Below are 25,820 nucleotides of genomic sequence, written 5' to 3' on the forward strand. Positions count from 1 at the left end.
CCCCAATAGATGGGCATTGCCATTCAAATAGTGTGCGTGTGTGCTGTGTCTTGTGATCAGTTATGTGATGTGGGGCTTACCTGGGCCTCCTCAATATTTTATTTAAGTTGGCACCCCTGGTTCAGTGACAAGAGCGTATGCTTTGCATTCTGAAGATACTAGGAGAACTGTTGGTGGTCCAAATGCACCAATGTAGTTTCCTCTAACTGTTGTGGACCCCATCAGTCTCAACATGTATTAGTCATTGGTGAGGGATAATGGGAGTGAAGAGTCCCACATTATCTGGAAAGCACCATAAAGGCCTGTAGTGAGCAACACTAAGCTGGATGGACAAATAGTCTGCCTCGATATAAGGCAGTGCACTGTATCTTAGGAGTGTATTGGGGTCTCGGGGTGTCTTCTTGAGTATCCAAGACATACCAGAAATCAGTAGATTTCAATGCGAAGGAAGATGCCTTTAAGGCCACAGCAAGAAACAAATTGACATTCCGGCAATGCAGCCATCTTTCGGTCCCTGCATGCTGCACATAGTGCAATAGTGAAGGAATGGACACGGGAGAGCAGCAACTGTTAAAGGTGATGACCTTCCGATGAGATATTGAACTGACCTCTGTTCTGGTGGCTGTCCAGGTGGAGATTAAGAATTCCACAGAGCACTGTTTGCAGAACACCATCTTCTGCTCCAGGTCCTCTGCTAATGCAGGTTTGGATTTCAAAAGCCGAACTAGCAGTCCCAAAGGAAGAAGCGTCCCGGTTCACTCGATGGAACGCTACAAGAGGAAAACAAGCCGAAACCTGTTGTTGTTGTTTTAAATGGTTAAATATTAGCCCAGGTCACATGCAACCACCTGTACTTGATGATGGAGGCTGAGATAAGGAAGCCTCAACAATACAAAGGCAACCGGTGGAGAGGCCAGTTTGGGCAGGCTGAATTGGAGGAAGTCCCAATTGCACCCAGAAATGCCACATGCACAAATGCACCAAAGATGCTGACATTCAGGAGCACCTGAAGAACTGGGGGTGGGGGACCTCAGGCCTGGGTGGCTAAATGTGGCCCTGCACACCTCTCTATCTGGCCCTGAGGACTCTCCCCAGCCACACCCTTTACTGGCCCTGCTACACACCATCCACCAGTGCTTTTGCCTGACTGGAATATGTCCTTCAACTCTGACAATCCCTCTTGCTTCCCTGGATAAGAATAATAGAATCATAGAATTGTAGACTCGGAAGGGACCACGAGGATCATCCATCCCCCTGAAATGCAGGAATCTTTTGCCCAATGTGGGGCTTGAACCCACAAGCCTGAGATTGAGTCTCATGCTCTACCAACTGAGCTATCACAGAGGATAGCTTGGGGTGTGAGAATGCTTGCAGAAACAAATTAATCATTGCTCCACCTCCTTTTTCCTCTGGCCATGCCCACCAGCTGCATGTGGTCCCCAGAAGCTTGTGGAGAAGGGAAATATATATAAAAAAATTCATTTCATTTCTATACCACTTTATATTATTAAGGAAATAATAATAATCTCACAATGCATTAATAATAATAATAATAATAATAATAATAATAATAATAATAATAATATAATTTTATTTATATCCCACCCTCCCTGGACAAACTGGGCTCAGGGAGGCTAACATCAAAGGATATAATGCATTAAAACATAAAATCCAAAGTATATAATACATTGAAACATAAAATTCAAATGAAAAATCCAGAATAAAACATGACTAAAGTAAGTCAAACATAAAGTATACATTCAAAGCAACAAAATTAGCAGGAAACTAAAACGTTTTCTTAAAAATTTCCAAATACAAAAATGAGAAAGGATAATTACAGCCACGGAATGCACATTTAACACAGCAAAGTTACCAAAAATGAAAAGAAAAATTCCTTAAACATTTCAAAATAAAACATGACTAAAGGAAATATAAAATACAAATAATTAACAAGAGAATAAAATATTATCTCAAGCATATCTGCTGTTGTTGCAACCAATCCTGCTCATGGTGGTTCATGGCGGGCAATGGCTGTGGAAGCTCAGGCTCACTTGGGTCTGCATAAAGCGAAAGCCAAGGTGGCCTGCGTCCCCCAGGCTGTAGAAGGCTTCCCACCTCTGAATTGGGCCAAGCTACACTTTTGTCAATGAGTTTTTTTAAGAATGACATCAGGTGCCTGGATCACCTCCAAATATTTTAACCAGAAGAAGCTGATCTGCCATGCTTTTTTAACCTTGCAAGTTTCAACCTGGCAATAATCCTTCATAACAAGAGGTGAAAACTGAAGCAGGGGCACTGAGGCTGGGAATGATAAAAAGAGAATCTGAAACTGGTGAAAAGTTAAAAGCTATCTGCATCCCTATCCAGACATTCTCCTTTCTTTCTAAAGAGAAATTAAAATTGCATCTTTTTAAAAAAAATTGCCACCGAAATGACATTGTACGCTGGATTAAAATGCTGAGCCCACCTTTAATTTCCTCCTCTTTACATGCAAGTTCATGACTGGCAGGTTGTGTCGCCCTGTTCTTATCATATTAAAGGCCACCATGGCAAAAAGCCAGAAAGCGCTTTCATAGTCTTTTGACACGGTGCTGGGGATTTTTCTTGTCTGAATAGCAAGGCCTTATTCTCCCCGTTTCCTCTGTTCCCCATTATATAGCCCAGCAGCCATTCAAATCAAATAATGGTGTGTTGTGTTTTGTTTGCTGGCTCTGAACACACCAGCAGCAGTGAAGATGTGTGGGGCGCACTCACAATCCTTGGAAACGGTTGATGAAATACAAACTCTTGGGGAGGGGTGCGGTGCGGGTGGAAGCACACAAAAGGCGGGTGTCAAAAGGGTCACTTTATTGAGCCACAGGGCTTTTGATTCCGGCCACCAGTACGAAAGGACAACTTGCTGTGAGACATCAAAAGGAAACAACCTCTCCCGAACGCTTTCTGTCACGGCTTGTGCAAACAGCAATGTCACAGAAATGTTAAATGCTTGAGAGCCATGTGCCACACTACCAGAGCCAAATCACAAGGCACCTTCAGCCATTACACGCAGACGCAACCCAAGCCTGCAATCCTAAACTCCCATTACTGGGGAATAAACCCCACCAAACTTGGTAGGGCTTCTAAGAAACCATGTACAGGCTTGCACAGTTGGTTTTGCCAACAGTGCTTCGGCATGCGGATAGAAGATCAGAGCCCTCTCGCACAATCCCCACTCTTTGTGGCTGTGTCTAGAAAATGCTCAGTGTGCACCTGGGATGTTTAGCACACCAGCACAAAGCCTATTTTGTTGGCGGTGGCAGCAGCGGCATGCTGAAAGGTTAAACCGATCTGCACGGAACTCTGTGCATGCAACCGCCTTAGCATGTGGCTATATCACAAGCATATCACTTCACATGCACCTCTTGTGAGTGATCGTAGAATCATAGAATTGCAGAGTTGGAAGAGACCCACAGAATCATCTAGTCCAACTCCCTGCAATGCAGGACTATGCAACTGGAACTATACAGGGATAGAACCTGCAACCTTGGCATTATCAGCACCACGCTCTAACTAACTGAGCTATCTAGACTCTTTTGTGAATGGCCAGAAACCTGAAAAATCCCCATGTCTAGGTTTTTATTGTTTATTAATGAAATTTAGAATTATTATCCCAGTCTTATCCTCACGCAAGATGCACCAAAACGCCTTAAGTAACAAAGATGACACTTAGTCTAAAAATAATATAAAATCCAGAATGTACCTCAATTGTAATGAGTTGGATGTGGAGAGGATTGCCTTATGTTTTGAATACTGAGGACTATCACTTTATTTTTTATTTAATGCCCTCCGTGCAAATATATCCTAGGCAATTCACGGTAATATTTTTTTAACATCATACAATTACATAATTAAAATGCTGTTGATGCCCTCCCCAAACAATTAAAGGCACTGCCCAAATTCACTATGCCTTTAAAACCAACTTCGGTGACTCAGTTACAGCATTTAACGTATAAGCTTCCTTTCCCATCAGAACATTTAAAAAAGCATTTCACTTTAAAAATCAACTAGCTGTGATGTTTACATTGTACCTCCATTCTCGGAGGCAAGATACCTCTGAATGCCAGGTGCTGGGAAGTGAGAAGAGTGATGTTGCCTTCTGGTCCTTCTTGCAGGCTTCTCATAGACATCTGATTGGCTGCTGTAAAAACAGGATGCTGGACCAGATGAGCCATAGAGACCTGATCCAACAGGCTCTTCTTACATTCTTAACCAGATGCTTAAAAGACAACAGCACATGCACCAGACAGACTTCCCGGGGGGCGGGGGGGATTATATAAATAGAGCAGCACAACTCTCCCTCCCCCCCCGCAAAGCCTTCTGCTCTCTTACTGCCAGCCACTTGATTTCTGAAGATGGTTGCCTTCCAAGAAGGGCCTCTGTCTAGCTTCACTCCCATGCAGGTTGACATGCTGATTTATATGCAGGGATGCAAATGACTTCTAAACTCAAGGTCTTCCATAGGCTGTGACCCACTGACATGTTCGAACTTTTGGAAAGTTCTGCTCTGCATGCAAAGTGAATGGGGCATTTTCGGCCAGTGGGGAGGCAGCCCGAGGCAGTGGGGAGAGGCAGGGCTTCAGCCAGTCCAGCAGCACCTGCATGAGATCCCGTGGGAAATTGTAGCATCCCATGCAATGGGGGCAGTAGAGGGTCAAGTGCAGGGGTCCCCAAACTAAGGTTCGCGGGCCGGATAAGGCCCAAGGGACTCATTTATCCAGCCTGCAGCAACCCCCGCCGCACTGTGCCACTGCCTGCTCTTACCGGCACTGCGCGGCTGCCCACTTCTGGGTTGGAGGAGCACCGGAAATAGCTTGTGCGCATGTGCATGTGTTATTTCTGGTGCACCTCCGGGTTGGAGGAGGCCCGTGCACATGCGCACAAGCTATTTCCGGTGCTCCTCTGACCCAGAAGTGCGCCGGAAATAGCGTGTGTGCATGCATATGGGCACGTGCTCCCCTGCCCTCCGCGCGAGTGGCACTGGAGACACTGGCCCGAGGCACGATAAGTTTGCTGACCCCTGGTCAAGTGCTTAAAAGCCTCAGCCACAAAGAGGTTGGGGCCATTTTGCCCTTTGTGCTTTCCCACTCGCTTAGTGAGGCCTTGTTTGGGCCTGTCTGTGCTCTTTGGGTCACTGGTTAACAGGTCCAGAAATGATCCCCGCCCCCCAACCTCAGTTGGCTCTGGGTTTCCCACCTCTTTCCCTCAGTGAGCACTTTGACATGCTAGGCGTTCTCAATCTTATGCCACTACTTCGTGCACAAACAGCATTGGGCAGGATCAGACTAGTAAGGATGTCCCCATAACGGGCCTGGAGGGGATGCTAGGTTCAAGGCATGGTCCTAGCTCGGATGGGGCCCCGCCTGGCTGGGAGTGGACCTCTCCCCCAGATGCCCAGTGGGATCCTGGGTGCTTGGCTTGCCCCACAGCAGGGTCTGACACTGTGGCCAGCTCCCATGGGCTGGTTGGGTGCTTCCCAACCATCAAACAAAATGCCACTCCAATAGCAAGGGCTGACTGGAATGAAGAACTTGCCTTTGCCCTCGTGCCATGCCAACCCCACTGACCTGCCATATAATCAATAAAGCTGCACTTGTTTTCACCCAACTCTCTTGAGCAGCGTGTGCCCTTCCTACAAAAACCACAAGCCACAAACCTGAGATTCCCTGGTTGGTTAAGCAACTTCAAGGCCCTTGCTCTCCAATCTTATTGTTCTTTATCCTTCTACCAGAAGGCCATTCAAGCGGAGAATGCCTCCAAATAGAGGACAGCGCTCTGGAAAGTAGGACACGTGGCCATGCTGGCTATATCTCACGTAAAAATGGGATTCTGGTTTCCGATCTACTTAATTTAGTTTTCACAGCATCAAATAAGTAGGACAACTGCCTAAGTGGCTCATTTGTGCCAGTTTTCTCCTTCGCCTTCTTTATACAACTGTTCATGTTTGGATCGGAAGCACAGGAAGTGTGTACAGAAAGGCCTCTTCCTCCCCGATTTATGAAAGCTTTTCTTGGATAGAATGCCAGGCTGCGCTTAAAAAGAAATCACATTGGCATCAATAATATAAGCAGCATCATAGGCATATACTTCTTACCAAGAATGGGCGTAGCCAAGAGGGGGCAGAGGGGACAGCTGCCTCCCCCCCCCCAGATCAAGTAAAACAATAGAAATACTTAACTAACTGACCAATCCTGCTCCCCTCTAACAAAAGTCCTTGCTATGCCCATGTTACAAAGCCACATACAAAAACACACACAAAAAGCAAACCTCAAGTTAATAGGCCAAAGGAATGGGGTGCAATGGGTTAGTAAACATCTTCTGCTGGGGGCCATACTCTCCCCCCCTCCCCTTTTCTGCATTATGCTAACACCGCTTCTTTCTTTATTTTTCTCCACCCAGCAGGCTGCCAAGGAAGGGACAAATCATTTGAAATTAAGCTAAGGGCTATATGAAACCCTGGGGTAACTGATTGCCTGTCCCTGATGTTATGCAAGGGACTTCTTCACTTTCTCGCTGCAAGCCTACCTCCCCCCACCAAAAAAAATGGCACTGAACAAAAGCTTCCTATTAGCTCCAACAATTTTTTCCCTCCAGCCTAATTCTCAGCAAAGGAAGGGAAGGAGGTGGACACTATAAGCTAGATAGGGAGGCCCCACACTTCCCCGTCTAGTTGCATCAATATTCTGATTCGGTATACATGCTTGGCTGGTTGTGATGATGGTCCCAAGAGACTGCCACCACCCAGTTTGCCCCTATCACATAGATTAGGAGAAAGTCCTTTCCTTTCTAATTGAGACTTTCATAACACGTAAGTGATGGAGAATCTGAAAGACACCTGTGGCTGCTGGGTGCTTTGCTGAAGTTGAAGTACCTTCTGCAATGTCTGGAAGTTTGTTTATTTATCAGATTTCTTACCTGTCCTTCACTGCATTGGCCCACATCCAGCCCACTGTGGCCTCCAAGCTGGTCTGGCACCTGATGTGCCTCTCCTGATTCAGATGAGAGATGGGGGTGTGGAGAGAGAGATGGTGACACTTCATTCCAAATTCCCTGCTGACAGCACTCAGCAGCTCCAGATACAGTGGTACCTCGGGTTACATACGCTTCAGGTTACATACGCTTCAGGTTACAGACTCCGCTAACCCAGAAATATTACCTCGGGTTAAGAACTTTGCTTCAGGATGAGAACAGAAATCGTGCTCCGGCGGCGCGGCGGCAGCAGGAGGCCCCATTAGCTAAAGTGGTACTTCAGGTTAAGAACAGTTTTCGGTTAAGAACGGACCTCCGGAACGAATTAAGTACTTAACCCGAGGTACCACTGTAAATAGCATGGTGGAAAAGATGAAACCGCGTAGGATGACACTGGACAATTCCCATGGTTCTTACAATCAACCACCCCCCCCCAGCCCACTCTGCACTCCAACTTGTGCTCATTATATCTCTACAGTTTGTGCCTCACTTTTGGTGTTGCTTTGCTGGCAACCCAGTTCCTATCCTCGTCAGCGGGAGGAGGTTTGTAGCTCAGTGATATGCTTTCCACACAAATGTTACCATTGTTTGCAGGGAGAGCTAGGGAAGAATCCCATATGAAACTCTGGAGAGAAACTCCGTCAGTGTAGAGACAATGCTGAATGTTGGCCGAACCACTCATTTGACTTGGTATAAGCTGGGCCAGACCTGCTATTAGGCAGAGTAAAGCAGCCTCCTTAGGTGTCAGATGCGGACGGATGGAGAACAGATACTATGTGGATTAAGCAGCTTGCCCTGTGCCTCTTAAGCTTACCTGCTGGCCTCAGGTGTGGTGGAGGCTCTGTCCCATTACCAGTGCTGAAGTAAGATTCACCTGCCAGTCCTAGGCTTGCCATGTGTTCGGAATTTCACAGACATATATGGAGTACTGCAGTTTGAAGCAGTGTCCGGGCGGAAATTGCAAAAAACAAAAAGTACAGGAAAATCCGGATGTGTGGCAACCCATGTTAGCCATGTCGTTTGGGGCAATTTCTGTTAAAAATTGCTCAAAAACTTCAATTTTTTTGCAGCCTCTTGTGTTCTTATGAGACAGTATGGAAGGTGAGCATGACTTGCAAATGCTATTCTGTATTTTTTATGGATGCTTGGCCTTTTTTTAAAAAAGGCTAAGAGATATAAGATAGCACGGCTATAAGCAGAAGGCTTGTGCAAGTTCAGAAGTGCTGTGAACTAGAACAAATCATGTAACCTCCTCTTTTTCTTTTATTACACCAGGCAGGTACACTTGAAAATGTACTGGGCATGAGTAATAAATTAACTAAATATCAGTGTTGTCCAAGTAATCTGCCAGCATTCAGGAGGGCAGATTGATAGATAGGTAAAAGCAAAAGGGTACATTATCATTAAGCTGCAATTACATTCTCTGGTTGGAGCTATCTAAAAATGTAGCAGAACCTGGAGCAGAGAAAAGTGACAGATGCTACAAGCAAAAAGAAAAAAAGCCACCCTTGATTTCACAGCAAACTCCTTTTTTATATAATTAATGCAAAACGGCAGTTAGTAACCATTCCAGTTACTCCTCCACAGTGCAATCCTATGTTCCGCTTATTCTGAAGCAAGCTGCATTGGATTCACTGGTGCTTACTCCCAGGTAAAGGTACATAAGCTTGCATGCTGAGACCATTAACAGTACAATCCTATGTATATGTGTCTACTCAGAAGAAAGGCCAGTGGTTTTCAGAAGGTGTGGTCTCAGTGAAGCTGGCATAGGGTTGCAATCAAAATGGATTAATGTGACACGCCAGCTATAAGGTGCTTAACTTCCTTGAGTGCTGCTGTGGTGTGCAGGCTTGTGAGTTAGGGAAACATGGCACCTAGGGAGTTCTAGGTCGGTAGTGTAGTGCAGATGTTAAAAATGCATCTTTCAACCTCAGATCTACTTTCTACTGATGAAATGTACATGATTATGAGGTAAGGAATTCCTTTCACCTTGCTGAGAAAAAAAGGCCATGTAAATAAATTGATAATGAAGTGGTGTTGTTGTTGTTTTTTGTCTGACTTATCCAATAGCTTTTATTTGTCATGTCTGCTGCTGTTTTATTTTTTGTATGTAAATTTATTTTAGCTATATATTGTTTGGTCACTTGGGGATATAAAACCCAATAAACAATAGCTCAGGCCTTGTTGAGCACAACCAAATATTGGCTTCCATTCATATTGTATATTCAACAAGCTTTAAATCAAGTCAGTGGCTGGTTTCATAGGCAAGTTACACCTGGAAAGAATGCAGCCACCCATCCTTCAACCATCAGTTCCAGGAACACCTGCTTGGGACTGCGTTTGGCACAGGACAGTACCCACCAAGAAAGTTGCTTTAGATCAGACTTTCCCAACCTGATGCCATCCAACTGCTTTGGACTACATTCCCCATCAGGCCCAGCCAGAATGGCCAGTGGTCGTGGCTGATGGGAATTGTAGTCCAGCAACATCTGGATGCCACAGGAGGCTACAATGACAAATTCCAGATGTTAACAGAGCTGGCTCAAGATATGCTTGAGATATGGAACAGCAAATGCCTGCCCTACCCTTATTTCAAGGTGATTAGCCATAGTACCCTAGGTCAGTCCAGTTATTTTGGCACCTGAAGCAGATAAATCACCCAAATGACTCTCCTGCTCCCAGTCAGTAAAAACACAACAATGAATTAAAGAATTAACAATTTGCTGTCCTTTTATAGCACCCCAAAAAAATCTGACTGAGGAGGCTCCTTCACTCTGCCTCACAGGAAGGCTGCCCAGACTAGCACTGTGGGCTATTTAAACTCACCGCAGAATAACCCCAAGACAAATTGGAAAGTTTTGTTGTGTCCTCCCCTAGCACCAATCAACATCAGTGAAAGTGTCAGCCTAGAAAATTAATAAATCTATAAACAGCAGGAAGAACCTTCCTTTAAGAGGTTAAAGCAGGAAACATCTTACTTTCTGCAAAAATTTACTGACAGTGCCTCATCCTGACTGAAAACCACAGGAGGCCATTTGTGTTGAAAATGGGAAGGAGGAATTCTGGCCATTTCGCAAGGAGCTCAAGGAGCTGTCTCATTTTGCTGATTCTTGAAGCTGCCTCAGCATTTGGTAACCTAATATCTCGGCTTTGCTTAAACATTATGCTAATGAAAGGCTTTTGTGCAACTGCTTTACATTAAGCCTTGCCCACAGGAAAGTACAAGTGGTCATGTATTATTATTATTATTATTTTAAGAAGACAGATGGCAACTGTTATTTGTGAACAAGCCTCCGACTCAGCCCAGTTCTCCTCAAATCCAAGCTGCTCCCCTGCAGTGGCAGCGGCATGGAGACGGCAGCCAGAGGGAGGCTGCCAAAACCCACTGGCTGCCTATGGCGCTCTGTTGCTCTTCGAGATTTCACAAGATGCGCTGCCGAGAAAGGGGCTCTGTGAAAGCTCCTACGGGGGGCCAAGCCACCGAGCTTCCTGGAGGAAGTGGTTGCTCATCACTCTAACTGAGAAAAGAGGAAAGATGATTGGCTGCAACCCAATCCTTCACCAGCCCCCAGTAGCACCTCAACTCTGGGCACCAGCAGACCACAGGAATATCCACCACACAGACTGAAACTTTTCCATTGCCCACTCCAGCTCCCTTCTGCTTGTGCCTCTGCTTCCCAACCCCTTTATGTTCTGCAAGATGCCTATGTTCTAGGGCCGGCCACTTGATTTCCAGACAGCCGTTCCAGGACATCAGCACTCGTCTCATGTCTTCCCCAGCCCTCAATAGCCCATTTGCTTTGCTCCACTCCTTTGGTGCCGTTTTGCCACAGCTTTGACACAAGGGTGGGGGACTTCTAGATGTTTTTGGACTCCAGTTCCCATCACTCATTGGCCATGCTGGCTGGGGTTGAGAGGAGTTGGGATCCAACAGGCTCCCTGTCCCCATTTTACTATATCACCTCCTATGGTCAGAAGGCATCAAGGAAGGGCAACAGGTCAGCTCAGTGGTAGAGCCAGGATGTCTCAAGTTCAATCCCCAGCATCTTCAGGTAGCGTTGGGAGAAGCTTCTGCCTGAAACCTCGGAGTGCTGCTGCCAGTCCGTGTAAATAATACTGAGCAAGATGGGACGCGGGTGGCGCTGTGGGTAAAACCTCAGCATCTAGGACTTGCCGATTGCATGGTCAGTGGTTCGAATCCCCGCGGCGGGGCACGCTCCCGTCGTTCGGTCCCAGCGCCTGCCAACCTTGCAGTTCAAAAGCACCCCCAGGTGCAAGTAGATAAATAGGGACTGCTTACCAGCGGGAAGGTAAACGGCGTTCCGTGTGCTGCGCTGGCTCGCCAGATGCAGCTTGTCACGCTGGCCACGTGACCCGGAAGTGTCTGCGGACACCGGTGGCTCCCGGCCTATAGAGTGAGATGAGCGCACAACCCTAGAGTCTGTCAAGACTGGCCCGTACAGGCAGGGGTACCTTTACCTTTACCTTTAAGATGGACCAAAGGTCCGACTCGGTATAAGGCAGCTTCCTATATTCCTAAATACAGGGCCGGGCCAGCCATTAAGCAGGGTGAAGCCTCAAGGGGTGGACAGGACACACCACTCTTGCCTTTTGGTGGCACTGAAGTCCCCCAATGGTCACTATTGGGACTGTTCCTTTTTAACTTGTCCATAAATGACTTGGAGTGAACTGATTACGCCCAATGGTTCAGGTTGGTAAGAACAACAAGGGATTGTGAGGAACTCCAAAAGGATCTCTCCAGGCTGGGCGAATGGGCATTCAAATGGTGAATGCTGTTCAATGTAAGCAAGTATATATATTGGAGCAAAAACTCCTAACCATATACCATATACCAACACGGCAGCTGCAGGCACATAATAATAATAATAATAATAATAATAATAATAATAATAATAATAATAATTTATTATTCGTACCCCGCTCATCTGGCTGGGTTTCCCCAGCCACTCTGGGCGGCTTCCAACAAAGATGAAAGATACACTAAAATGTCACATATTAAAAACTTCCCTGAACAGGGCTGCCTTCAGATGTCTCTAGACACAAGCATCTAGATAGGCTTTACCTGGCCCCCCCCACTGAATTCAGACTTAAAACAAGTGGGGGGAAGCTCTGGCCTGCTGGCCAAATTTGGCCCTCCTGGGCTCCCCATTTGGCCCACGTCATGTATCTGTTTCAGGCAAGCCACACCCAATTGCTTTATATCTGATGTCGTTGATGAAGTCTGACATGGGGTAGGGAAGGGCCAAAAGGGGCTTTGCAGGCACTGTCAATTGGGGATGCCAGCAAAGCACTTTGTGCAGTACTTCCGAAGCAGCAGATAACTAGCTGATCATTGGCCTTTTGGATGTGCTGCCAAAATGGCTTTGTAATCCCTGTGCTTGGGAAGTGCTGTGTACAGGGATTGTAGAAACAAAACAAAATAAAAGTGCAGTGCTTCCCAAATGTGCAACAAGCTCTTTGACAGGTGTCACTCATCTGAATCATTATGATGTCAGATAATATAATGATTTTGATGCAAAATCTGCATGCATGATTTACCCCTGTGGCATAGGACAATATGGATTTGGATTACATGGGTTACAATAGCTCACATGTGCACCATTTGTTGAATGGCCACTGATGTTATAATTTTTCTCATGAGTTAAACCCCACCCCCACTTCCTCACCCTAATAGTACAACGCTGGTCATGCAGATCAGAATCACCATCTGTACAAGTAAAGACGAACTCCTTGTACAATTTGTTTCAACAGTTCAGTGGTTAGCTGGACAGATTGCTGGTGGCAAGGCATCACCTGATCCCAGTGACCTCTAAGCCTCCCTCCCTTGGTGTTATCTAGATCACTTGCCCCATAATGTGTCCTTGTTGGGGCAGGAGGGCTTCTAAGTTGCTTTAATTAAGTTCAACTTGAAGTAATATAAATATACCATTTTTTCCATGCAGCACAACTTCAGACCGCAGTCCTAGTACACTTTGAAGAAAGGTCTTCTAAAGTACAGGACATTTTTCCACATAAATATGTTTTAAATCTTAACATTCACTCTTAAAACACATTTATGTGGAAATAAGTCCTGTTGGTTTTAAGCAGCTTTCTTCCAAATAAGTAAACACTAAGAGCGAGGTGAAGGTTACAGTAACACTGCAAGGGACATATAAAACATTTGGATAATCAGCTGCGAGAGCTATATTTACACTGGGTTACTTTGACATAGAGTTGCATAGGAAGCAAAGTGATAAATAACAAAGACTTGCTGGCAACTCAATATTCACCATGTTTAATCAGAAGTCCTGTTGATTTCAATGGGGTTAACCTCCAAACAGGCAAAGTTAGGATTATGGCTTTAAGTAGCAAAATCCACATGAGGATTCAATTATGAACACATTTATGCAATGACGTTTTACGATTTAAAATGTAGTAACTATTTGAGACCCCAGCATTGCCTTGCGATTTGTTCTGGCAAACCGTTATGGTCAAAGCAATCTGTAAACATTCGGGGCAACTCTAAGGAAGAGCAGCTTTCTGCTCATGGAGTCCTATGGAAAGTTGTCACCCTAAATACAGTAAACTCTATGCCTGTTTTCTGGGATCAGTTACATTATATAATGCAACAGGGCTTAATCAAAGATATAAGTTGGTAGGACTGCTGTCTTAGTTGGAAGTGGATTCCACTAGAATTTGCAAACTGTACTTCTGTATAAAGGTGATTAGCATGGATGGCCCAATTCTATACATACACACAGGAAGGCCACTTATGCATTGCCGGGGGACAGACGGGACGGGACCAAACAGGAAATGCATCACCAAAAGACACACTTGTTTGAAAGTGGAACAATCTCCCTCAGGAAGTTGTGGACTCTCCTTCCTTGGCCATCTGTCATGGATGCTTTAGCTGAGATTCCTGCATTGCAGGGATTGGCTAGACTGACCCCTGGGATGCCTTCCAACTCTAAGATTCTGTGATAAAATGTGCATGTATGAATTTATATGTATACATTCACAATCTACTATATATCTTGGAAAGTTTTTGTTTGCTCCGAATTTGGATGTCTCTTAAGTTATCATGAACGCATTTTGCATGACGGTTCCCAAGAACAAAGAACATGTTTTCATTGTATGTTTGGACACGGCTGGGACACCATTTGGAATCAAGATGGCAGACCGAACCTTTCAAAACTGCCCCGAACTTTTGGTTTCTTAGCACTCCTGAGCAAATACTGGATACAAAGCTGCTACTTAGAAACAATCACTATCCTTTAGATAGAAATGCAATGGGTGGGATTCAACATCATGCTATTACGAATGTTCCACCGGCACAGGAATTTCAGCTGCACCCCCCCCCGTGCATTCTTCTGGGGGTCCCCCCAACCCACCCCAGTCAATTTCAGGGGGCATGCAGAAGGAAGCCCCATTGCACATGTGGAAGTTCTTAAGCAGGGCTCATGAAGTGAATCCTGCCCAACACATTTCACCAGGGTACAAAAAACTAGCCAAGTGACCTGTAGGCCTGCTCAATCTGCTGCCCATGTACTAATTGTATATAAGCAATTCAATACTCCTACTGCTCTTCCTTCTTAGGATTTGTTCTCTTTAAAATGTGTTTGGATTAGCTAGCCCTTTGAATAGAAGACTCTAAAGGAAGACACAGAGACACTGTTTTGGGCTGGCTCTACCATTAGACAGAGTGAGGTGGCCTCCTTAGGCAGCTATTTCTGGGTGTCATGAGACAGCAGACAGCTCTTAGTAATTTGATGGTTGTGTTTTTTTTCCTGCCAGGAAGGGGCAGAGGAGCATGTGGGATTTCCAAAATCATGTCTTGGGCAAGCCCGCAACACACATTTTCATAACTGCCCCTTCTTTTCTAAGTCTGAAAAGGTTGTACACTGACTTTTCTTTAGCTGACCAAACCCTGATCAAGGTAAAAGTAAAGGACCCCTAGATGGTTAAAGGTAAAGGGTAAAGGGACTCCTGACCATTAGGTCCAGTTGTGACCGACTCTGGGGTTGCGGCACTCATCTCACTTTATTGGCCGAGGGAGCCGGCATACAGCTTCCAGGTCATGTGGCCAGCATGACTAAGCCGCTTCTGGCGAACCAGAGCAGCGCACGGAAACACCGTTTACCTTCCTGCCTGAGTGGTACCTATTTATCTACTTGTACTGGCATGCTTTCGAACTGCTAGGTTGGCAGGAGCAGGGGCCAAGCAACGGGAGCTCACCCCGTCGCGGGGATTCGAACCGCCGACCTTCTGATCGGCAAGTCCTAGGCTCAGTGGTTTAACCCACAGCGCCACCTGCGTCCCTCCTAGACGGTTAAGTCCAATCAAATGCTACTATGGGGTGTGGCGCTCATCTCGCTTTCAGGCCAAGGGAGCTGGTGCTTTCCGGGTCATGTGGCCAGCATGACTAAACCACTTCTGGTGCAATGGGACACCATGATGGAAACCAGAGCACACAGAAATGCTGTTTACCTTCCCGTCACTGTGGTACCTATTTATCTACTTGCACTGGCATGCTTTCAAACTGCTAGGTTGGCAGAAGTTGGGACAGAGCAACGGGAGCTCACCCCATTTGGGTGGATTCGAATGGCCGACGTTCCAATTGGCAAGCCCAAGAGGCGCAGTGGTTTAGACCACAGCACCACCCTTATAGTCTTTGTTAAACTCCTTCATAAAACTCTTAATGTCATTTTCTGCAATAGTTTGGGTCACTATGTTGAGGCAAAGCACTTGTTCATAATGCCACCAAGTAAAATGAAAACATTTGACATCGTCGTTCCAGAACAAGCCATTGCCTAGCTTGTAAAAAAGAAGAGGAAAAATAAAGTTATTGAATGTTTTCAATAAATAGCTTGGTTGCATTATAGATAAGCGCTGTGCTTCAATGGCTGAATCTGAAATTAAAATGCATGCTGGGAAACATTAATAACACAACTTCACTCACTACTGATATATTTATGTTCATTTATTCCAGCTGTTATGTCAGGCCAAACACCCTAGAGAATGTAAAGAAGGCATTGGAAACCATTCAGTTACATTCAACCCGTTTTAACAGGTTCCAGGTCTCTTAATTAGTTTAAAGAGGACCTTCTGCCAACTACGGCTGTTGAAAACACTCAAAAGAGAAACAGTGACCTCTTCTGGATTTTGTAAAGAAGTCAAAACTGTATTTGGCAAGAGTCTGATATAATATTAATCTAAGAGGAGGGTTTTATTTGCTCTCCTTTATGGGGGGAAAATGTAAATAAAGGATGTCAAACACATTTCATGTTGACAAAGGATGTTGTTTTTGAAAACTGACTCTTTTATTAATTAAGAAACATCTTCATCTTGGGAAAGCCAGGAAACCATACAGCTTCAAAGCATGCAGAGCTTCAAAGCCAGATATAAAGACTAAACAATTAGTTGAAAAACACTCATCTCCGTCTTTCAAGTGAAGATTAACTTGACTTACTGGCCCAGTTATTGGACCAGAATTGCTAGATTATACAAACAAAATGCCTTGGCATGGTTTGGCGGTTACATTTCACTCCAATACAAAGGACCAAATAGAGAGTGCATTCAAATGTTAAATGCTCATGTGAGCATCACCAAAGCTCTGACTCCCCGCCCCTCATGCTCCTTTATGCTAGTGGTTCACAGGGAAACCATAAAACTTATAACAGATGATGCAAAGTGCCTTGATTCCATCATTGCAATGACCACTAAAGCCAGAAGATTAGGAGCACAGGAATTAGACTTACCCTGAATCACATCTTTGGTCAATATAACTCAATACTGTCTACAATGACTGCCAGTGGTTCCCCAGAGGTTCAGACAGGAGACATTCCCAGCCCTCCTGTAGATGCTAGGTATTGAAACTGGAACCTTCTGCATACGAAGCAAATGCTCTTTCTCTGAGCATGAAAATCTACCCACTGGGCCTCTCTGCTTTATCTACCACATTTAACATGTTCAATTCACCACCTACAGATGGGCCACCACGTCTTCGGCTCAAACGACACATTATGTTAAGTATGCATTCTTCTAAAGTGTGCACAAAACTGGCCATTTCCTTTTCAAAAACTACAACAGCCATTTGGGCCCATTGACAGAGATGTTACTACTTTCCTTCCCAAGCGCTTTCCCAGCCAAAAATCACACACACGCGTGCGCACACAAACACACACACACACACTTTTCCCTTAAAGGTGCTGCTTACTGCAAATCCCTAAGATTCCAGGAATACAGATCCTACCTGATCCCAACAGCATTTACACTGTTCTGTTTTATTTTGCTTTGCATTTCCCAACTCTCTAATTAATATGCAAAACTTTCTTTGGCTAGAAATTATCAAAGCATTCGTTCCTGTTTTAATCCTACTTTAACACAAACCGCACATTCCAGACCAAAAGACATTTTTATTTATTTGTATGTATGTATTATTCCATTTATATCCTATCTTTATTCATCCCTGTGGGGGTTCAAACCCTGGTCTTCCAGGTCATAGCCCAATACTCTAACCACTATGCTACACTGGCTCTATAGGAAGAAATACAAAAATGCTCTAAGATTGTTCTGGATCCCAGTTAGCCACTTACTCTCCTTTAGTTATTCAATCCATTTTTCAAAAACCCCCACCAATTTTCTACTATCTGCCTATGATTGTTCTAGGAAAAACTATATTCAGGACACAGTCCTGTATTTGACCATTGCTGGCTGAGGATTTGACAGAAACTCAGCACCATAAGCAGAATGCCAGGGATGGTGCAGACATGACAGATATGCTGATGAAATCTGACATCAGCAGAATAGTGGGGCTTGTGTAGGTTTTCTGCCAGTGAAGATCTGCCTGTGGATGGGATGGGATGGGAGTCAGGATGGGGTGGCCCAGAGAAGTGCAGAGTTACATGATATGCTATACTCCTCTAGGCTCCAGTGACCATGTCATAAACAGTCAAAGATGCAAAGAGTTTCCCTCCTGCTGACGCCAGTGGGAGAGAAACTTCTTTAAAAAGATAAAAGGGGAAAAGAAAACCTCCTTGTGTCAATGACCATCCTGCTCACTTCGCTGGGCCAGGCATAGGATATGGTGTAACTCATCACCCAATCGCAGCACACCAGGTATATAAATCCTGCATAGGGAGACTGCAGCTGAAGGCACATCCCCACTTGCCCCATGCCTAGAGCTCCCAGAGGCCAGTGTTGGTGATGGGGAAACCGGGAAAGAAGTGGGGGGATTTGCAGACACAGGAGTGGTTTCCAGAGACCTGTTTGTTGGGCATTTGGTCTCATTGGTTTGTACGACATTTCTGCAGAGGTTATACAACACTGCCATCAAGTGGGAATTCTCCCACACTTTCTACTGCTTCCCCCTATCACATTTCTTACTGCAAAAAGCCTACTTTTTAAGCGTGAGAAGCCTGTAGTGCTGTTGCTGTTTACCACGATGTGCCCATCTTCTTGGAGGTGAGTTAAGAAGGGCCACGCTATTTCACGAAGGAGCATAATTGGCATCTATTCAAATGGGTGAGAGAGCCAAAAGTGATGGCAGTCTGGAAGCGTCCACAGAGAACCGGCTTCCAGAACATATAGGGGAACTTGAGTACCTCACTTCTAGGGGGGAACCCCCACACCCGACAATAACCCCCACTCCGATCCAACAACCACATCGCACACAGGCAAGCAAGGGAAGTGGGAAACACTGGCTGCAAAGTGTGAGAATTGTGACCCATTTGTTCTATGCGAACATTTCTTTTAAAATATATATCCCACTTTCTTTGAGGAACTTCCTCCACAAATGAGGAACTGCCCTCCTTGCGGAGAGCTGCCTATTTTGTGACCGCAACATGAAGCTGTAATAAAAAGACTATAAATCTATCAACTGTTCGTTAATTCTTATCTGTGAAGTTACCAAAGGGAGGGGAGGACTTTCCGAGCTTGACGCTCTGTGTTGTGCCATCCCATTCTGTGGCGTTCCCACCCCCCCACCCCAGCAGTGCTTGTGGCAGCATAAGGAAAATGGAGCCCCTGCCTGGAGGGATGCTGGACGACTGGTAGAAGGAGCAAAGTTGTTGCTGCGCAATGGTTTTGGGTAAGGATACCAAATGTTTTTCAATGAATCCGGGGACACTTTTCAACTTAATTGGATTTTGTATGGGAACTGATTTGTAAATCCAGGGACTGTCCCTGGGAAACCGGGACGTCTGGTAACCTTAGTTTTGGGTGCAGTGGCACTCTTTCATACATTGTGTATCAGAATACACCCCTGCACAACATGCAAAAGAATGGCGCAGCACCCAAAAGCATGTCCTTTTCACTGTGAGTTCACTGGATTCCTCTGTGTATGGTTTGTGTATGGTGGATTTTGGCTATGTGTTCACAGATGCTGGGGGCCTATCTTCTGTTTTTATGCTATTCTTGAATTTTCTGTTTTGTGTGTTTTCTCTTCTACTCCTGGGCTGAGAGTGTATAGCTATCCTACCTGCTTAGCAGTATGTTGCTGACAGACCTATGTAGTTATCTGCATTTATTTATTTTTGAGTAGCTGGTTATTTTAATGATTATTCCATACTGCTTTTAATGCTTTTTAAAAAATATTTTGTTATATTTCTGTGCATTGCCCTGATATTTTGTGAGAGGGCAAACTATAAATATGTCTATAAATATAAAATAGCAGTGATATAACTTTACTCCCAGTGCAATTGCTATGTAAGATTGTTCTGCTAATCTTCTGTTTATTAGAAGCCGTCATTATAATTTGCCCATATCGCTTTAATGAAAATTCCTCAATTGTTAAAATATTCCACCTCAAGGACAGATGTGTTTTCAATGAGAATTTGCCTTTATCGAAACACCATGAGCTCACAGCACTGATTAAATTATTACATGTTGTGAAAGGCAAAATAAATGTCTTCTTTCTAGATTTTCTTTCATGTTTCACATATATGGCCCTTTCATAGCATGCCATTATGTTGCTGTCTGAAAAGTTTTATTGTATGTACATTGCTTAGGATAGTTTTTTTAAAAAGTGGCTGATGCATTTTTCTAAATAAATAAAATAAATGCGGGATGTACTTTTTTTGAAACATTAAACTCATTCTTAGCTACTTGCCCTGCAGCTTTTGATCACTGTGTGATATGCCGCTGTGTAACTAACTGACGGGTATACAATTTTATCTTAATGTTACACAAAGGCTAATTACATAGCAACAGTTACTAGCCTGCTGCTTTTCTTCTGACATGTTTGACAGATGGGTCACACATGCCAAATACATTTTTTTTAAAAAGTTTCTATCCATCAACAGCTTAGCTACCAACTTTGAAAACTTCCTCTCGATTTTATATTGCAAGTTCTTGCAATGTAACCATTTTTACTTGAATATTTTTACTGAGTTTTGTTTTGTTTCAATTCGTCAACTCCAGTCTGTTGTTAAGGAAAAGAAAAGAGAATTGGAAGGCAACAGCGTTGCACAACGAAAGGTGAAAAGTTTATGCTCTCCCTTCCCCCCCGTGTGTGTGGTTGTCGCTGAGATTTCCAGTTGGACCACCAGAATATTTGTTGGCAGAAACTGGAGCAAACTTATGTAACAATCTGCACTTTCTCATGCTAAATGCCGAACTTCAAAGGCATGTTTAATGTATCGCGGGTGCATAATCTAAACACATCATGTATTCAGCTGGCATGTTCACAAATCCCTATGCCACAGAAGTACTGAGAACTAAAAAGAATGAACTTGTAGATGGAATAAGGAACCCTGATCAGCTTCTGAACTGGCTGATAGAACATGGCATTTTTACACCGGAGAAAAAAATGGTCTTATCCTACTACAGAACAAGAACTGCAAAGAACTCCCGGGTCCTGGATATATTGGTTTCTCAAGGTGAGCGAGCTTGCAGGCTCTTTTTTTATCCATGTCTGAAACAGATTGAGCCACAGCTATATAACAACATGAGGAGTTATGTCAGCAATGTGAATGAAAGAATTGGTGATGCCAGAAGGCAACTGATAGGGTATCTACTGGAGAAAGATAAAGGGTGGGTTCAAAAGGGTAAAGATCCTCACCAAGAAAAGAAGGATAGCCCCAGACATGTTTTAGCTAAGCCAGAAAAGCTGACTCAGATCAAACGTAAAGTAAAACAGGATTCAGCTGCTGTGAAATCCCAAGACAATTCTTTCAATTCTCTTTCTGTCTTTGATTCTGTGGCTAAAGGTAATCTTTCCTATTTAGAAAAGATCTTAAAAGAGAATGATATTAACGCAGTAAACTCTGAAGATGAAGCCCTCCTACACATTGCAGCGGCTCATGGGCATACAGAAATAATTGACTATCTAATCAGCAAAGGGGCTAAGCTGGAAGTTAAGGATAAGAAAGGAAGAACCCCGCTACACAGAGCTGCTGAGAGAGGTCATGGCGACGCTGTGAAAATGCTGCTCCAGTCGGGTGCCAACATGTACACCTTGGATCAGGAAGGCAAGAGCCCACTTCATCTGGCCCATCAGAACCACCACACCCATGTTCTGAAGAGCATCCTGAAAGAAGAGGCGAGGCGACACAAGAACCAACACAACTTCCTGCACATGGCTGCTCTCAGAGATGACAGTGAGCTGGTGCAAGCCATCCTAAAGAATGGTGCTTTGAAGGATGCCAAGGATGAGAGAGGACAGACTGCTTTGGGCTATGCTGTGTCTCGAGGGTTTGAGAAGACTGTCCAGGTTCTCCTGGAAGCTGGAGCCAACATTGATTCCAGCATCATTGATGTAGCCTTTAACAGCAACAGTCAATCTCTCTTCAAGTTATTGCTGGACTATTCCAAAGGCATGTCGCCGGCTACGATGGTGTCAGCTCTCTTTAAAGCCGTTCAAAAGGACCTGCATGGCATCGTAGCAGCTTTAATTGACAAAGGTACCGACAAAAACGCCCTCAACGAAGCACAGTACACACCACTGCTTGTGGCATGTGAGATGGGCAAGACCGAGTCAGCAAAAGTTCTCATTGAAAAGGGAGCGAGCCTGACGGACAAGACCCCAAACTCAAGCAGTGCTTTACATCTGGCAGTTCAAGCTGGAGCCTCCTCCATTGCAAAGATGCTCCTGAGCAAAGGATTGGATGCCAACATTGCCGGGCAGGGAGATCAGACCCCCCTCCATGTGGCCGCATTGCACAATAAGGGAGGGGTAGTTGACTTATTAATTGACGGAGGTGCGAAAATTGACTCGGTCACTAAAGAACTGCTCACTCCCTTGCACGTTGCAAGTTATAAGGGCCATGTGGAAGTTGTGCAAAAGCTGCTGCGGCGAAAGGCTAATGTCAACGTTAAGGATAAGCAGGCAAAGACAGCTCTGCATCTTGCTGCTGATGCAGGAAACCCTGCTATGGTAGAACTGCTGCTGAACTACAATGCTGACTCCAATGCAACCGACAAGGAGAAAAAGACCCCGCTTCATCTTGCAGCCATGGGAGGTCATCTTAATGCAGTGAAAGCGCTGTTAGCGAAGAAGTCCAGGTTTGGTGCCAAAGACATGGACGGATGCACATCTATGCACTATGCCACCATCAATGGGAATGTGGAGATACTACAGGCCCTTCTGGCTGCTGGCAAGAATAAAAATATCGATGACAAAAATATTTGGAGGAAGACACCGCTACATCTTGCAGCAGAACATGGACACAATGACCTAATAAATTTCTTCTTGAGCAACGGTTCAGCCATTAATGCTCTGGACAACAATAAGGACACACCATTGCATTGTGCTTGCAAAGCTGGTCATTTTAACTGTGTGAGCGCACTGGTCAGCTGGTCTGAGGGGGGTAAAGCAAATCTACAGGCCACAAATAGCCTGAAGAAGACTCCACTTCAAGTAGCAGAATCCAGCCCAACTGAAAGCCAGGCTCAAATTGTTACTCTTTTGAAAAAGAAAATGTTATTGATAAGATAAATGTGCCATGAAGAACCTAAATAAGAAGCACAAGTTGTTTCTTATTGCCATCTAGTGCCTTGTTCTCACATGTGTCTGGGCTGCCCTATTTCAGGGTCAATGCAGGAAATCAGTGGTTGGAACTCTTGATTATTAACTATTTTTAATCAAAATCTTAAAGGAGGGAGGGTTCCTATAAACAAGCCCACAAAATGCCCTAGTCCGTCCACTGGAGGCGGTTGGCAGAAGTGTTTCATTCCTCCCAAAGCAAGCCTCTCTGCATTCCTACAGAGGCAGGGCTTCCCTCACCTGCCAGCGCACTTGGTTTCTATTCTGAGCACAGAGGAGGAATGCGGCCCTCATCTCTCCTCCTCAAGCCTACTCACCTGCCTGGATGCAATTCCATGCTGCCTACAGGTACTAGGCTAGTACTTAAATACAGTCAGAAAGGTTAACCTTTTCTTGTAATGGCACCCAGCACATGGAATGCCATTCCACGGAGGGACTAAGCTATCTCCCTCCTTGCCAGTGTTGTTTTGGTTTGCTCTTCAAAATTATTCAGTTGGATTACCGCTTAGCATTTAGATTTTAGTTTTAGATTGCCTGCTTATCTCTTATTATTCCTTATTTGTTTGGGTGTTTTATTGTTGTGTGCTGCTTTGGACATAAGCTTTTCGGGGTGTGGTTGGGATTACAGATATTACTGTACCAGGAGGGTTCTGCCTGTGGGTGTAGCCAGGATTTTTGTTAGGGGGGGCAGGACATTGTTGGAGGGGCAGAACTGACGTGATGGTCAGTTAGTTAAGTAGTTATATTGTTTTACTTGATGGGGGGAAGGGGGGAGCTGCCCCCTCCTGGCTACGCCCATGGTTTGCCCCCCCCCTGCACATTCCATTTGGCAACCCCCAATGCCCCCACATTAACCCCATTTTCTTTCCTTTTTCACCCCATACAATTGCTAAACCTCCATTTCACTTTCCCAGTGATATTTTTGAAGCAGCTACTCTCTTCTGCTCTGCAGCCCAACTTTGCACCTATTTCCCCCTGTTTCCCCCTATGTCCATGCCTCCCCCTCCATTTCGGCACCCCCATTCACACAGTCCCCGCTCCATGCCTCCTCTCCTCTCCTATTCTGCAGTCCCATTTGCACACATACCCTCGTGATTATGTGTTATGGTATCTTTAAACCCTGGGACACGGGTGGCACTGTGGTCTAAACCACAGAGCCTAGGGCTTGCTAACCAGAAGGTCGGCAGTTCGAATCCCCACAACGGCCACATGACCTGGAAGCTGTACGCCGGCCAGCAAAGCGAGATGAGCGCCTCAACCCCAGAGTCGCCCACAACTGGACCTAACAGTCAGGGGTCCTTTTACCGTTACTTTATCTTTAAAACAAATAAAATTTTAAGAGAAGGTATGTCAGTTAGCATGTTCAGTTAGAGAAGGTTAAGTTTATGGTTGTTGTTTATATATGGGTGTTTGCTTGATAATAAAATATCTGAATTACTGAACTGAATCTGGAACTTCATGTTGAAGGCAATACATGGTAGGAGTGAAGCACCCTATGGGAACATACTATGAAAAAGTTGTGGGATCCACATCCATTAACTCTCTCATATAGGGTAGATGAGGAATGGAAGAAGGAAAGTAAGCAAAGAGGTGGGGACTCTGAAAGGGGGAAAGTGACTGTTTTAAGCAATGGCAGAAGTTTGAACAAAGCAAGGATGGAGAAACACCGAGAGTATTACTTATTTCATAAAATTTCTACAGTACACTGCTTGATTGTAAAAACAACAAAAACCTTCAAAACAATTTACAAAAAGAGATAAAACCAAATCTGTACTTGATGGTTGTACCTGTTCTTCCTGCTATATTGTTTATTTATGGAATTTGGGTCCCATTATTCCTTCAACAAGCTCAGAAGAGGCTTACATCAGGATAAAGCTGAGTCATGCTGACACCATTTAAGGCAGCTGACGTGCTGTCTGCTCTGACACAATTCTTGGTGCCTCAACAACTTTATAGTTAATAATCTGAAAAGATACTCCCACATTTATGATTTCAGTCCTCTCTTTAGTCGCAAATATGAAAATTCTCGTTAAGGATCTGCGAAATGCGTGCATTTTACAAATCTCCTATACCTGGGCAATAGGGCAATAATCTAACACAGGCAGTGGCTACTGGCGTGTGACAGACGTACTTTTAACTGAATTCTAAGTAGGACCGGAATGTTATTCCTCCCCAGAGCTCTCCTTTAACTTCTGTCCTTTGCTTTTGATCACCATCCATGGCTTGCAACCAGAAGAGGTCATTTTATCCCGTTTTAATTTCTCCCCGAGGACTCCCACTTTCCTTGCAAAATTCTGCTTTTTGTTTGGTTACGTTGCGTTTTTACGTTTTCATTATGAAAGCTTCCCCTTGTCATTCAGCTGTCTGTGTGTGTGTGTGTGTAGAGACAAGAACATACCCTATTCTATTCTTCCTACCCTGCTTTTTCTCTCTTCCCATCGCGGTCCGCTTCCTACCAAGCTCTCTTCCTATTCCCACCGCGCGCACCCCACCCCAAGCCCGCCGATTCCCCGTTAGAGCTTGGGGGCAAAAGGAAGGGCGCCGGCAGCTTCGCAGCTTCGTGCGGCGCATGCTCACAACTCTCTATGGTTGAACCGCATTCCCTGGGCCGGCCTTGGACTCCCCGTTTCCTGTTTTGTTCCCGCGACTTCCGGTGTCGGCGGCTGCGGCGTCGGCGGGCGGGTGTCGGCATGGAGGCCGTGGAGGAGCTCGACGTGGACGTCGAGGGGGACGCAACGGCGGGGGGCGCCGGGGAAGCGGAGCCGGGGTGAGTGCGGGGAGAGGCAGGCTTCGGCCTTCAGCCCGGGCCCCGCGCGCTTCATGCCAGGCTCCC

At 45.1% G+C, this 25,820-nt stretch overlaps 2 protein-coding genes and 1 long non-coding RNA gene across 9 annotated transcripts in view; 2 read left to right on the forward strand and 1 right to left on the reverse strand.

Annotated features, from left to right (window-relative positions):
* The window catches only part of LOC128415707 (uncharacterized), a 29,400-nt gene extending 3,936 nt beyond the window's left edge, over positions 1-25,464 (reverse strand). Inside the window, exons 1-2 of the long non-coding RNA XR_008331045.1 lie at positions 25,386-25,464; positions 609-770 (exon numbers count right to left, since the gene is read on the reverse strand). This is a non-coding gene — a long non-coding RNA (uncharacterized LOC128415707). The remainder of the gene's footprint in view (positions 1-608; positions 771-25,385) is intronic.
* MYSM1 (Myb like, SWIRM and MPN domains 1) overlaps positions 1-25,820 on the forward strand; it is a 286,494-nt gene that overhangs the window by 241,981 nt on the left and 18,693 nt on the right. For 2 of the 7 annotated variants that reach the window (XM_053392253.1, XM_053392256.1), the window contains exon 1: positions 19,069-19,093. The exons of 1 other annotated variant lie outside the window; for it this stretch is intronic. In XM_053392253.1, the coding sequence (XP_053248228.1) occupies positions 19,084-19,093 (10 nt within the window). In that variant the 5' untranslated portion in view covers positions 19,069-19,083. Of the gene's footprint in view, positions 1-19,068; positions 19,094-25,537; positions 25,755-25,820 lie in introns of those variants that run through there. 4 more of the 7 variants (XM_053392249.1, XM_053392250.1, XM_053392255.1 and 1 more) reach the window with 3 other exon arrangements.
* On the forward strand, positions 20,259-23,133 carry LOC128415687 (CARD- and ANK-domain containing inflammasome adapter protein-like). The gene has a single exon (XM_053392257.1). The coding sequence runs from the start codon at positions 20,669-20,671 to the stop codon at positions 22,937-22,939; it is 2,271 nt and encodes a 756-aa protein (XP_053248232.1). The 5' UTR covers positions 20,259-20,668; the 3' UTR covers positions 22,940-23,133.

This window comes from Podarcis raffonei, chromosome 6, assembly GCF_027172205.1.
Source record: "Podarcis raffonei isolate rPodRaf1 chromosome 6, rPodRaf1.pri, whole genome shotgun sequence".
Classification (NCBI taxonomy): domain Eukaryota; kingdom Metazoa; phylum Chordata; class Lepidosauria; order Squamata; family Lacertidae; genus Podarcis; species Podarcis raffonei.

What these genes read in the sequence shown, in the direction of transcription:
- LOC128415687 (XM_053392257.1), top strand. Translation starts at nt 20,669, where the DNA reads ATGTATTCAGCTGGCATGTTCACAAATCCCTATGCCACAGAAGTACTG.